Genomic DNA, 12,189 nt, shown 5'->3' on the forward strand with positions numbered 1-12,189 from the left:
AGATCTTCCACATGCAGAGTTTTGATTGATTGCTGCAATAAGGTCCATCGCAGCTTGATCGCTCGGGGAGGTTGAAACCAAGGAATCATCCCGGTACAAACATCATTCCCCTTCCCCCGGCTCCTCAGAGACCGGGGAACATGTGGGAGAACCAGATCTGTGTACTCCAGAGGGAGAACCATGGGGGTCACGCCCTTTTTCTGATCTGCAACCGGTGAAGCAGAGGGCTGATTCTTATCAAAAGGACCCTAAGCTTCAGGGGAACCGGACTCGCAGAAGGAAGAGGTGCTATCATCCCCTAGTAGCTCAGTGTGGCAGGATGCATTATAAGTCTTATAGTTGTTGCTGTAGTTGTGCAGGGCATAAAACATGTGACTGCAGCCTCTGGCTGATGAGCCACAAACTCTGATTGTAATGAGGGAGCAATGCTCTGCAGAGCTAAGTGAGGATATAACTCACCCAGAACCCTGATGGCCCCTCCCCCCTGCTCCTGTGTTCCAGTTCCTGTGGGAAAGAGGAAGCCATCTCTGAGAGACGCCCACAGGCTCTGATCACAACAAGAGGGAGCAATGCTCTGCAGATCCTGTGTGAGGAAAGTTACGCGCACTTTCGTGAGGGGGCGGGGCTTATCGAGTGTTGGCGGGGGCGGGGCTTAGCTCTGACAAGAAAGCATGAGAAAATATAATAAACAAGAAAAATGGTGGGAAGGGACTCCCCCTCCAGCCCTGCACAACAATGGTGGACAGAAAAAACTGTATAAGGCTATGTGCGCACTAGAAAAGTGATTTTTCTCAAGAAAATTTCTTGAGAAACTTCTGGGAGTTGAAGATTCCCGCACCTGCGGTAAAAAAACGCACCAAATCCGCGGGAAAAACGCATGCGTTTTTGCCGCAGGTTGGTACCTGCGGTTTTTTTATGCTGTAACTGCAATACATAATATAGATGATAGATAGATAATCGATAGACAGACAGACAATGGATAGAGGGAAAGATGGATAGAGGAATAGATAGATAGATAATAGATAGATAGATGAGAAAGACCTATATAATGTCCAATCCCCCTGCATATTCTAAGCTGGCACCCTTTAGTGACTTTCATGTGGCACTAAAGGGTGCCTAGCCTTGTATTTAGCCATAAAATAAATAATTAAAAAAAAAAGCCACGTGAGGTCCCCCGATCTTTTGTAGCCAGCTAGGGTAAAGCAGACGGCTGCAGCCTGCAGACCACAGCTGGCAGCTTCACCTTGGCTGGTAATCCAAAACAGAGGGCACCCCACGCTGTTATTTTACATTAAATAATTTAAAACAAAAAACGTGGGGTCCCCCCCAAATTGGATCACCAACCAAGGTAAAGCGGACAGCTGTGGTCTGATATTGTCAGACTAGGGAGGTCCACTGTTATTGTACACTCCCCAGCCTAAAAATAGCAGGCCGCAGCCGCCCCAGAAGTGGCGCATCCATTAGACATGCCAATCCTGGCATTTCGCCCCAACTCATCCCGTTGCCCTGGTGTGTTGGCAAACGAGGTAATATATGGGGTTGATGCCAGATGTGTAATGTCACCTGGCATCAAGCCCTGGGGTTCGTGATGTCACGCGTCTATCAGATACCCGACATCACCAACCCAGTCAGTAATAAATAAAAAATAGACAACAAAAAAAGTTTTATTTGAAAAAACACTCCCCACATTCCCTCTTTCACCAATTTATTGAAAAGAACAATCAATTCCACGTCCGGCGTAATCCAATAAGGGGGGGTCCCATGACGATCCATACCATAGTCACTGTCCCAGTCAATGAAGAACAGAAGTTTCCCCATTGGCTGGGAGAGTAATGCAGTGACTTGAGCTAACATCAATAGGTCAGCCCAGGTCACTGCAGGGGATGCCGAGCGCTGCTTTCAGGAGGTTAGATGAGATCATTACCTGCAGTGATTATCTCCTGCAGTCCTGCCATCAGCGCTGTTACTGCCTTCTATGCCCGCCGCGTTGTCAGCAGTATCGCGGGAGCCCGTGACGTCACCGCTAGTGACAGTCTCGGGCCGCTCGCGAGACGGGCATAGACAGCAGTGACCACGGTGACGTCAGGAGGCAGGAGATCGTCACAGCAGGTAATGATCTCTTCTCACCTCCTGACAGCAGTGCTCGGCATCCCCGCGGCTGCACGCACTGCTGTGTGTCAGTGTCTGCCTGCGCTGCAGGGTGACAAGCTGCTGATACTGCGGGCAGACACTGACACACAGCAGGGCTGGCAGCGGCGGGGCTGGAGCGGGACACAGACTGCACGGGCACCTGGAGGTCACACGGAAGTGCTTCTGTGCGGCGTCCAGGGATTGTGACGTGTGTGTTTACTCTGCTCCGCTTCCTCTTCCAGACATGATGACATCAATCCCTGCAAAACCGCAGGCAGCGATGAGCATTACCGCAGGTAAATCGCGGCTATACCGGGGGTATACCGCACATCATTTGCTACCTGCGGTATACCCCCGGAATTTCGCGATTACATTACAGTGAATGGAGTGAAATACCGGGGGTATACCTCAGGTACCTGCGGAAAAGAAGTGACATGCACATTTTCTCAAGAAAATCTTCACAAAGAATTTTCTTAAGAAAAAAAACGAAGTGTGCGCACAGTTATTTTTTTTCCCCATAGGTTTTGCTGGGGAATGTGTGCAGAAAGATTTCAAACATTTCTCAAGAAATTTCTGCAGCAAAACCGTGGGTAAAACGGCCTAGTGCGCACACAGCCTAAGTGTACCGCAGCTGCCGCTGCACTGAGTCCTGGGGGTTCTCCCCTCCCCCCACCACAGGTGGAATGCTGTGCAAGTCTGCAATCAGCCCATGTGCATCCAGTCAGTGTGACCTTTGCTCCAATTTGGAGATTCTGACGCCTGCTGTGCCCGGTCACAGGGCATGTATCAACTCAGACCCTGCCAGAGGGAGTGAGGAAGTTTTTCATCTGCTCTGGGGCTCTGGAAAATCAGAATGATCTCACCTCAACTCCTGTGGAGATGGCAGTCTGATGCCTGCTGTGCCTGGTCACGCTGGTGAGGAGCGTGTATCAACTCAGACCCTGCAAGAGGGACTGAGGAAGTTTGTCATCTGCTCTGGACTCTGGAAAATCGGTTGAGACCTGTCGTCCAGTGAGTAACAGCCCAGGATCCAGTGTCGCAGGAGGGGGTACGGGGAGGCGACACTCCGCGTTCCCGCTTGTTAATGGTTTTGGCAAATTGATCCCCGAAGGAAACTGTCGCCCTCTAAAAACAAAAAATTATTGCTGCAGTAGTCTGCAGAGATGTGCCTCCTATAGACACTAAGCTAAAACTTAAGTAGCCTGGCTGGGCCAGGGAATGTTTACTACAGGGGAGGAGCTAACAATTTTGCATCTACTTAGTGTCCTCCTATGGATAAGCAGCATAACACCCATGGTCCTGTGTCCCCCAATGAGGCGTCAGAGAAATAAACTTTTTTTTTTTATATTTTATTCCTTTCTTGTAACTAATAGTCTTACAATTAGCACTATATAGAAATTTTGACCAACATCTTTTAGTAATGTTCCCCATATTGTTGTAACGTGCCCATCCTTGTCCCCTTGTAGTATTGTGCCCCATCCCACAGTAATGTGCCCATCCTTGTCCCCTTGTAGTATTGTACCCCATCCTAGTCCCCATCCCACAGTAATGTGCTCATCCTTGTCCCCATCCTAATGTAATGTTCCCCATCCTTGTCCCCATTTTGTAGTAATGTGTTCATCCTTGTCCCCATGTTATAGTAATGTGTTCATCCTTGTCCCCATCCTATAGCAATGTCCCCAATCTATAGTAATGTGTCCATCCTTGTCCCCCATCTTATAGTAATGTTCCCCATCCTTGTCCCCTTGTAGCAATGTCCCCATCCTATAGTACTGTCCCCATTCCATAGTAATGTGCCCATCCTTTAGTAATGAGCCAACCTTGTCCCCACCCTATAGTAATGTCCCCAGCATTATCCCTATTCTATAGTAATGTCCCCAGCATTATCCCTATTCTATAGTAATGTTTCCCATCCTTGTCCCCTTGTAGTAATGTCCCCATCCTATAGTACTGTCCCCATCCTAGTCCCCATCCTATAGTAATGTCCCCATTCTATAGTAATAATGTCCCCATCCAATAGTATTGTGCCCATCCTTGTAATGTCCCAATCCTATAGCCTTATCCCCATCCCATAGTAATGTGCGCACTTTGTCCCCATCCTGTAGTAATGGGTCAGCAGCTCCCCTCACCTTCCACAGACGCCGGAGTGAAGCTGAGGGGGCGGTCTCCGGCACCAGATCCACAGTGATTGGAGTGATCGGTCACAAGGCCGGTCTCTCCAATCAGAGCTGGGGGCGGGTGAAACACAGGTCACCCAGCTCCAGCCAATGATCAGGGCTACAGCTGCACTAATCTTGGCTGGATTTCAATGTTTCAGCGATTTTCAATGGCTGAAACATTAGTGGCTGTGATTGGCTGAGCGGCGTTCGTCAGCCAATCACAGCCTCCGCAGGTCCGGGGACGAGACACCACCCCTCCTGAGGCCCCCTCCTCCCCGAATCTAAGGTATTTGCAGCAATCGTAGCCACCGGGGCTGCGATTTCGCCATGACGTACTGGGTACGTCATGGGTCCTTAAGTACCAGGGAGCCATAACGTACCCAGTACGTCATAGGTCGCTAGGGGGTTAACGTCCAACACACACACACACACACACATACACACACACACACACACACAAAAACACACACACCATTCTTCTCACCTGTCCCGCGCTCCCTTCGCTGCCTCATCTCTGCTTCGTGCGGCCCCTGTTCACTATCGCGGCAGGTGCAGTGTCACTGTCAGTGATTTATGTGAGATGATTGTATTGCCGGCGCGAGAGCGCAGCGACGGCAACACATTCATCTGACATAAAGTGCAGACAGTGGCTGCGGCTCCTGCACCTGCAGCGATAGTGAACAGGGGCACGGGCCTTGGGGCCGCACAAACTACTCTGAGGGGCTGCATGCGGCCCGCCGGCCGCGTGTTTGAGACCCCTGTGCTAAACCAAGGTGTGTCTACTAATTAGCATCAGCAGGTGCCTACAATCTTGTAATCAGTCAGTGGGCCTGTATATAGGGTTACAGGTACTCATTGTGCTGTTTGGTGACATTGTGTGTGCCACACTCAACATGGACCAGAGGAAGCAAAGGAAAGAGTTATCTCAGGAGATTAGAAAGAAAATTATCGACAAGCATGTTAAAGGTAAAGGTTATAAGACCACCTCCAAGCAGCTTGTGATGTTCCTGTGACTACAGTTGCACATATTATTCAGAAATTTAAGATCCATGGGACTGTAGATAACCTCCCTAGACGTGGCCGCAGGAGCAAAATTGATGACAAATCAAAGAGTTGGATAATACGAATGATAACAAAAGAGCCCAGAAAAACTTCTAAAGAGATTAAAGGTGAACTTCAAGCTCAAGGCACATCAGTATCAGATCGCACCATCCGTCATTGTTTGAGGCAAAGTGGACTTCATGGGAGACGACCAAGGAGGACACCATTGTTGAACAAAATCATAAAAAAGCCAGACTGGAATTTGCCAAACTACATGTTGACAAGCCACAAACCTTCTGGGAGTATGTCCTATAGACAGATGAGACAAAAATGGAACTTTTTGGGAAGGCACATTATCTCTATGTTCAAAGAAAAATGAAGTATATCAAGAAAAGAACACTGTCCCTACTGTGAAACATGGAGGAGGCTCTGTTATGTTCTGGTGCTGCTTTGCTGCCTCTGGCACAGGGGGTCTTCAATCTGCGTAAGGTACAATGAAATCTCAAGACTGTCAAGGGATTCTAGAGAGAAATGTGCTGCCCAATGTCAGAAAGCTTGGTCTCAGTCGCAGGTCATGGGTCTTGTAACAGGATAATGACCAAAAACACACAGCTAAAAACACCCAAGATTGGCTAAGAGGAAAACATTGGACCATTCTGAAGTGGCCTTCTATGAGCCCTGACCTAAATCCTATTGAGCATCTTTGAAAAGAGCTGAAACATGCCGTCTGGAAAAGGCAACCTTCAAACACGAGACAACTGGAGCAGTTTGCTCTTGAGGAGTGGCCAAAATATGTCAAGAGGTGCAGAAGTCTCATTGACAGTTACAGGAATCGTTTGATTGCAGTGATTGCCTCCAAAGATTCTGCAACAAAATATTAAGTTAAGGAGGAGGAGTAGTAGTTTCTGTCCAGGCCTATTTCATGAGTTATATTTTTTTTTAAAATTCTGTGGAAGCATGGTTGAAAAGCAATGTCTGACTTTCATTAGTTCATTTTCATAGATTTTTGTTTTTTATTTATTACTACTTTTGTGAGATTCAACTTATTTCTGTGACCATTGTGGGTTTTTCTTTCATTAAACGAGGGGTACCAACAATTTTGACAATGTGTGTAAGTCCTGACTTCTGTTCCATTGGACAAACTGGAACTGGGTGAGATAAGACTCTGCAGTTATAAAGGTACCGTCACATTTAACGATGCTCCAGCGATCCCACCAGCGATCTGACCTAGCAAGGATCGCTGGAGCGTCGCTACATGGTCGCTGGTGAGCTGTCAATCAGGCAGATCTCCACAGCGATCAGAAATCAGCCACCAGCGACCAGTGTAACGATGCTGTACTTGGTAACCATAGTACATATGGGGTTACTAAGCAAAGCGCTTTGCTTATAGTTACCCGATGTGTACCTTGGCTACGTGTGCAGGGAGCAGGGAGCCGGCTTCTAGAAGCTGCGGACGCTGGTAACCAAGGTAAATATCGGGTAACCAAGCAAAGCGCTTTGCTTGGTTACCCGATGTGTACCTTGGTTACCAGAGTCCGCAGAAGCCGGCTCCCTGCTCCCTGCACATTCAGTTGTTGCTCTCTCGCTGTCACACACAGCGATGTGTGCTTCAAAGCGGGAGAGCAATGACCAAAAAATGTTCCAGGACATTCAGCAACAATCAGCGACCTCACAGCAGGGGCTAGGTCGTTGCTGGATGTCACACACAGCGACATCGCTAGCAAGATTGCAAAAAAACGTGACTCAGCAGTGATGTCACTAGAGATGTCGCTTAGTGAGACATGGCCTTAAGGGAAGAAGGGAGAGTAAGTGGTGGAAAAAGGGATTGGCAGCAGCCAAACAGGAGGGAAGGATTTAAAAAAAAAAGAAGCAGAGTTGAGGGTGTAATAGAAGGGTGCTGAAGTACTACATGGGAGGGCACAGAGGAGAGCGTTGCAGAAGATTAAACTTGATTTACATTCCAGAAAACTACAGAATTGGTAGACAGAACAATCTTCAGGCGCTGTACTTACTGGCTTGTTGCACAGCTCAAGAAGCTTGTCTGTGAGTCGGGTTGCATCTCCTATGAATTTCCCAAGAGCAGGCTTCATCTGAATGGCTTTATCAAGTATTTCTTTGCATCTGTTTACACGCATAGGATAAGAAGACTGCGGAAACAAGAAGACTCCAGCAGTCAGTCTAGCATTGCTATACAATTAGGTACATTATCAGAATCCAATGTGTGTATACGTCAGTAAGAACAATATATGTCATGTGTCATGCTTTCATCAGTAGTTTCCCCTTTAAAGCCCACAATGAAAAGTGAAAAAACACAGGTGCATTTTTGGGCAATGAAACTAACTTTATTTAAACATGTACTGTAGACAATTGACACACCCAAAACACAGCAAAAAACGTAGGAAAAAACACAGCTTTTTTACTGCCAAGAGATCAGTTTGTGTTACACAAAAGAGCACCAAAAACGCCCTGTGAGAACATAGGCTTACAATTTAGTGTCACAGTGATACCACCATTACCTTAGACACAGCCGTCATCATCCACATTGCCTGCTGAGGATACGCCACGAAGACTTTTGCTACAATCTCCATCAGTACGGCAAACACCTCGTCATGGGAGTGACAGATGCGGGAGATCAGCTGGGGGAAGGCTGTCAGGAACTGATATGGAGCCAGGTGATTCTTATGTTCAGTAATGGCCTTGTTAATTTTCATCAAATCACTTTTCAATTGCTGACGATCTGCTCGGCCAGCTGAAATATGACACATGGCATAAGGAAATCAGGCCTATTCTGCCACCTAAAATATGTACATGACAATGGTATATAGTATTCATACCTTTATCCCATTCATAGGCTTTAGCTCCAAAGTCAAGCCACAAAGACAACATGCGAGGCATTGACTGATAGATAAACTGATTCCCATACTGCAACGACCTAATAGAAAAGTGAGGTATACAACCGCTATTTAAAGCATTTCAATACAGACATGATTAATTTCTAATTAAATGTTAATATAGTAAAGTTTAATTTGCAATTACTATTACACAGTGATCAATGACGGCACTAAGAATTACTAAATGTAAGCCAACACTGGGGAGGTTTCAGTAACAGTTTAAGTAGTCACCTCCCAAAATGATACACTATGTATCGGATCAGGTCGCCCTGCTTCTCCATCTTGTTTTCAGTCACCATTGGCATCAGTTTGTCATAATACTTGGCGAGGTAGAAGTGTCCATCTTCCCATTCTGGGAGCACACTGGTCACATCCTGCGGACAACAGAAAGGCAGACAATGGGAATTATAGCTCACACTATTCTCCACTCTAGTAATGCTACTTTTGCAGAATACAGAAAAACACATCTACTTTTATCCCTGGAAACAGCGCCACTCTTGTCTGTGGGCTGTATCTGGTATTGCAGTTGAGCCTTCATGTGAGAGTATTTCAAAGAGGGAAAAAGGCAAAATTTGCTTCTAATCTAATATATAAAGCTGAATGAATGTGTGTGTGTGTGTGTGTGTGTGTGTGTGTGTGTATGTGTGTATGTCCGGGATTGGCATCTGCACCGTCGCAGCTACAGCCACAAAATTTTGCACACTCACACGTCTGGACCCCGAGAGCGTCATAGGCTATGTTGTGAGGCAAAATTTGAACCCCGCACGTTCCAATTTACCAATCAATTTTGCCCCTATCTACATAATGGGGAAAAAGTGAAACGAAAAGTGTTGGAGGCAAATTGACAGCTGCCAGATGTGAACAAGGAGGACTTAAAGAATGAGAGCGATGGCACCAAAGAGTATATACCGTACAGTTGCTAAGGTGGGGCCCCGACATGGGATACTCACCACACTCGGGGATATGAACACACACACAAAATGCGCCACACACTACCACGTGCTTGAACATATATACCACCCTCAGCACACATCTCACCACACATACACCAACCTCGCCACATAATCACCCTAAACACACACAAGTCTGGTATTATCCTTCAAAAATAAAAATCTGATTAATAAGCAGCCAAACTACAAGAACAATAATATGTACCATATAGGAAATAGGGCAGCTGTCAGTCACATGACCTGTGTATATATGTATGTGTATGTACGGGGCAAGAGACAGACCTGGAAAGAGACAGACCTGGAAAGAGACAGACCTGGAAAGAGACAGACCTGGAAAGAGACAGACCTGGAAAGAGACAGACCTGGAAAGAGACAGATGGGGAAAGAGACATGCAGACAGGGACAGAGACAGGCAAAAAGGGAGACAGACAGAGACACAGACAGACAAAGACAGATGGGGAAAGAGACAGACCTTGATTGAGACAGATGGGGAAAGAGACAGAAAAGTAGAGACAGACAAGGAAAGAGACAGACAGGCAGACAGGGAAAGATACAGACAGGAAAAGACACAGACAAATAGATGGATAAAGACAGACAGGGAAAGAGACAGGAAGAAAGATGGGGAAAGAGACAGACCTGGGAAAGAGACAGACCTGGATCTATTTTGTTAACAGCAGTTATTAACCCGGGCGAAGCCGGGTAGTACAGCTAGTGCTTTATGAAGGCTGTAAAGAAAAATTGAGGTAAAACGTTTTCCAAATATTATTTTCCTTAATATTGGAAGTGCTAACCGTCTTGTGTTGTGCTAATCCCCCCCCATACTCGCTGACCAGGATGTTATCCCTAATGGTGGGAAGCAACATAATCTGGGTTATAGTATACGTAACTTTTCGGTCACTGATTTCAACAATTGCCAAGTTTTTGCTAATTTTTTTCATGAAATCCACATTTCATATTATGTCACATTGTCTGACCCACATCGTTACCATGTATAAACTGCAGAAATAAATCTAAATTGTATCCCATATTTACATCCGATAATGTAGACTGCATCCATAATCACACAACATGTGCCAAGTAAGTAGATATAACAGACATTGTATGGTATCCTCTCTGATCATATTTATACCATCTACTGTAACCCTACCACATCTGCTTACATGGTACATGTTGTGGTATTATAATTTACATTGATTCTTGCAGAATAGACAGTATTTCTGATGAAGGTCTGGCTGCATGACCGAAATGTAATATCAAATGTGGATTTCGTAAAAGAAAAATGGAAAAAACCCCAAAACCCTTCTTTGCAACAACTGAGTGCCAATTTCTTGCCACACAAATTTAAAGGCATAGGACTACTGTTGCTCCATCCATACAGGAGTGTGATGCTCTCTTCACAGATTAAGTCACAGATTGTCTGCTTCAAGTCTTCGGCTATGTGCACATGTTGCAGACATTCTGAAACCAAATCTGCATGTTCGGCAGGAAAAACACTGCAGCAAAAACATGCGTTTTTGCTGATTTATTTTATGTGTTTTTTCAATGCTTTCAATAGTGAAAACGCAGTCTAAAATGCAGAAAGAATTGACATGCTGCAGATATTTTCTGTAACCATATCTGCAAGAGGACAGTGAGTGAGTAATTTCCCCATCTCCTCCATTGTTAGCTGATGCGAATCTCACAGTGCACTCGCGTTATATCGGTGTAATGCGAGTGCAGTGCGATGTTTCTCTCGCACCCATAGACTTGTATGGGTGCAAGTGAAAACAAATCGGATTGCACCTGCACCATGCTGCAATTGTTTTCTTGGTTTGATTAGGGGAGCGGGCCCATAGAGTAACATGGGTGCGGGTGGAATGCGATTTTTTTTATTGCATTCCACACGCTATGTTTTTCGCACCGTGTCCGTACCCTAACAGAGTGCTTTGTATATTTATTGTCTCTTCATTTACCACACTTTCAATCATTTCTTTCTTTTGGACTCAAACATCTGGAAAACATATTTACCATGTTCATTGGAAAGGTGTATATACAACTATATATTTATTTCATATATAATATGATATTTCAGCTCACTTTATACTTTTTCATTACAGCATTGCTTTCAAAGTTTGCCGTCTCATCCATGAATCGTCCCACTAGGAGCATGGCTCGGCCATGGATCTGCAGCTGCTCTGGGTTTTCGGAGTTACCAGCCTGGAACAGCTCTGCCCCCTTCTGAAGGACTATGAGGGCCTGGTGCACATCACCCTGACCCACAAAACAGAAGTACTGGGTTAGCAATAGTGGAATTTGATCTTCTCATTACTGACAAATAACAAACAAGACATAGAACAAGAAATGGAGGGCACCACCAAAATAGAAGGGATAAGCCCTGTACATACCAATGCTACACAATATAGAAAAAGAAGAAAGTAGTTTTCAGAAGACAGGGGATCACCTTATGAATATGTAAATATTACACTCAAGCCCCCACCCAAAAAAGGGACATTAAAAACAATTAAAAAGCCCATGCAGGGATATGGAATGACATGGACGAAAATGCAATGATAAGGTGGCTCAGTGGTTAGTACTGCAGTCTTGCAGCGCTGGGGTCCTGGGTTCAATCCCACCAAGGACAAGATCTGCAAGGAGTTTGCATGTTCTCCCCATGTTTGTGTGAGTTTTCTCCGGTTTCCTCCCACACTCCAAAGACATACTGATAGGGTATTTAGATTGTGAGCCCCGACGGGGACAGTAATGATCACATCTGTAAACCACTATGTAAATAATAGAACTATAAGAGAATAAATATTATGACATTATTTTTATTCGCCTATGAATAGGAAGCCCAGTGACCTATTAGCTGGTATAAAGTGCTGGTGTGCTATATTCTGGATACAAATTATATGTCTGTGTACATTTGCCATGTTCAATACTTACTTTGGCATGTAGTTGATATATCATGTATCCAGAATACAGCACACCAACACTTTATACCAGCCAAAAGTCATTGAGCTTCCTGTTCATAGGCAGATA

General features: G+C 45.4%; 1 protein-coding gene and 1 long non-coding RNA gene across 2 annotated transcripts in view; one reads left to right on the forward strand and one right to left on the reverse strand.

The window, feature by feature from the left end:
• The window catches only part of LOC142296782 (uncharacterized), a 108,290-nt gene extending 96,290 nt beyond the window's left edge, over window positions 1-12,000 (forward strand). The window contains exon 5 of the long non-coding RNA XR_012751694.1: window positions 11,268-12,000. This is a non-coding gene — a long non-coding RNA (uncharacterized LOC142296782). The remainder of the gene's footprint in view (window positions 1-11,267) is intronic.
• ATR (ATR checkpoint kinase) overlaps window positions 1-12,189 on the reverse strand; it is a 264,456-nt gene that overhangs the window by 51,845 nt on the left and 200,422 nt on the right. Inside the window, exons 35-39 of the mRNA XM_075340780.1 lie at window positions 11,248-11,421; window positions 8,453-8,595; window positions 8,165-8,262; window positions 7,847-8,079; window positions 7,343-7,477 (exon numbers count right to left, since the gene is read on the reverse strand). Of these exons, the coding sequence (XP_075196895.1) occupies window positions 7,343-7,477; window positions 7,847-8,079; window positions 8,165-8,262; window positions 8,453-8,595; window positions 11,248-11,421 (783 nt within the window). The remainder of the gene's footprint in view (window positions 1-7,342; window positions 7,478-7,846; window positions 8,080-8,164; window positions 8,263-8,452; window positions 8,596-11,247; window positions 11,422-12,189) is intronic.

This window comes from Anomaloglossus baeobatrachus, chromosome 3 (assembly GCF_048569485.1).
Source record: "Anomaloglossus baeobatrachus isolate aAnoBae1 chromosome 3, aAnoBae1.hap1, whole genome shotgun sequence".
NCBI classification, from domain to species: Eukaryota; Metazoa; Chordata; class Amphibia; order Anura; family Aromobatidae; genus Anomaloglossus; species Anomaloglossus baeobatrachus.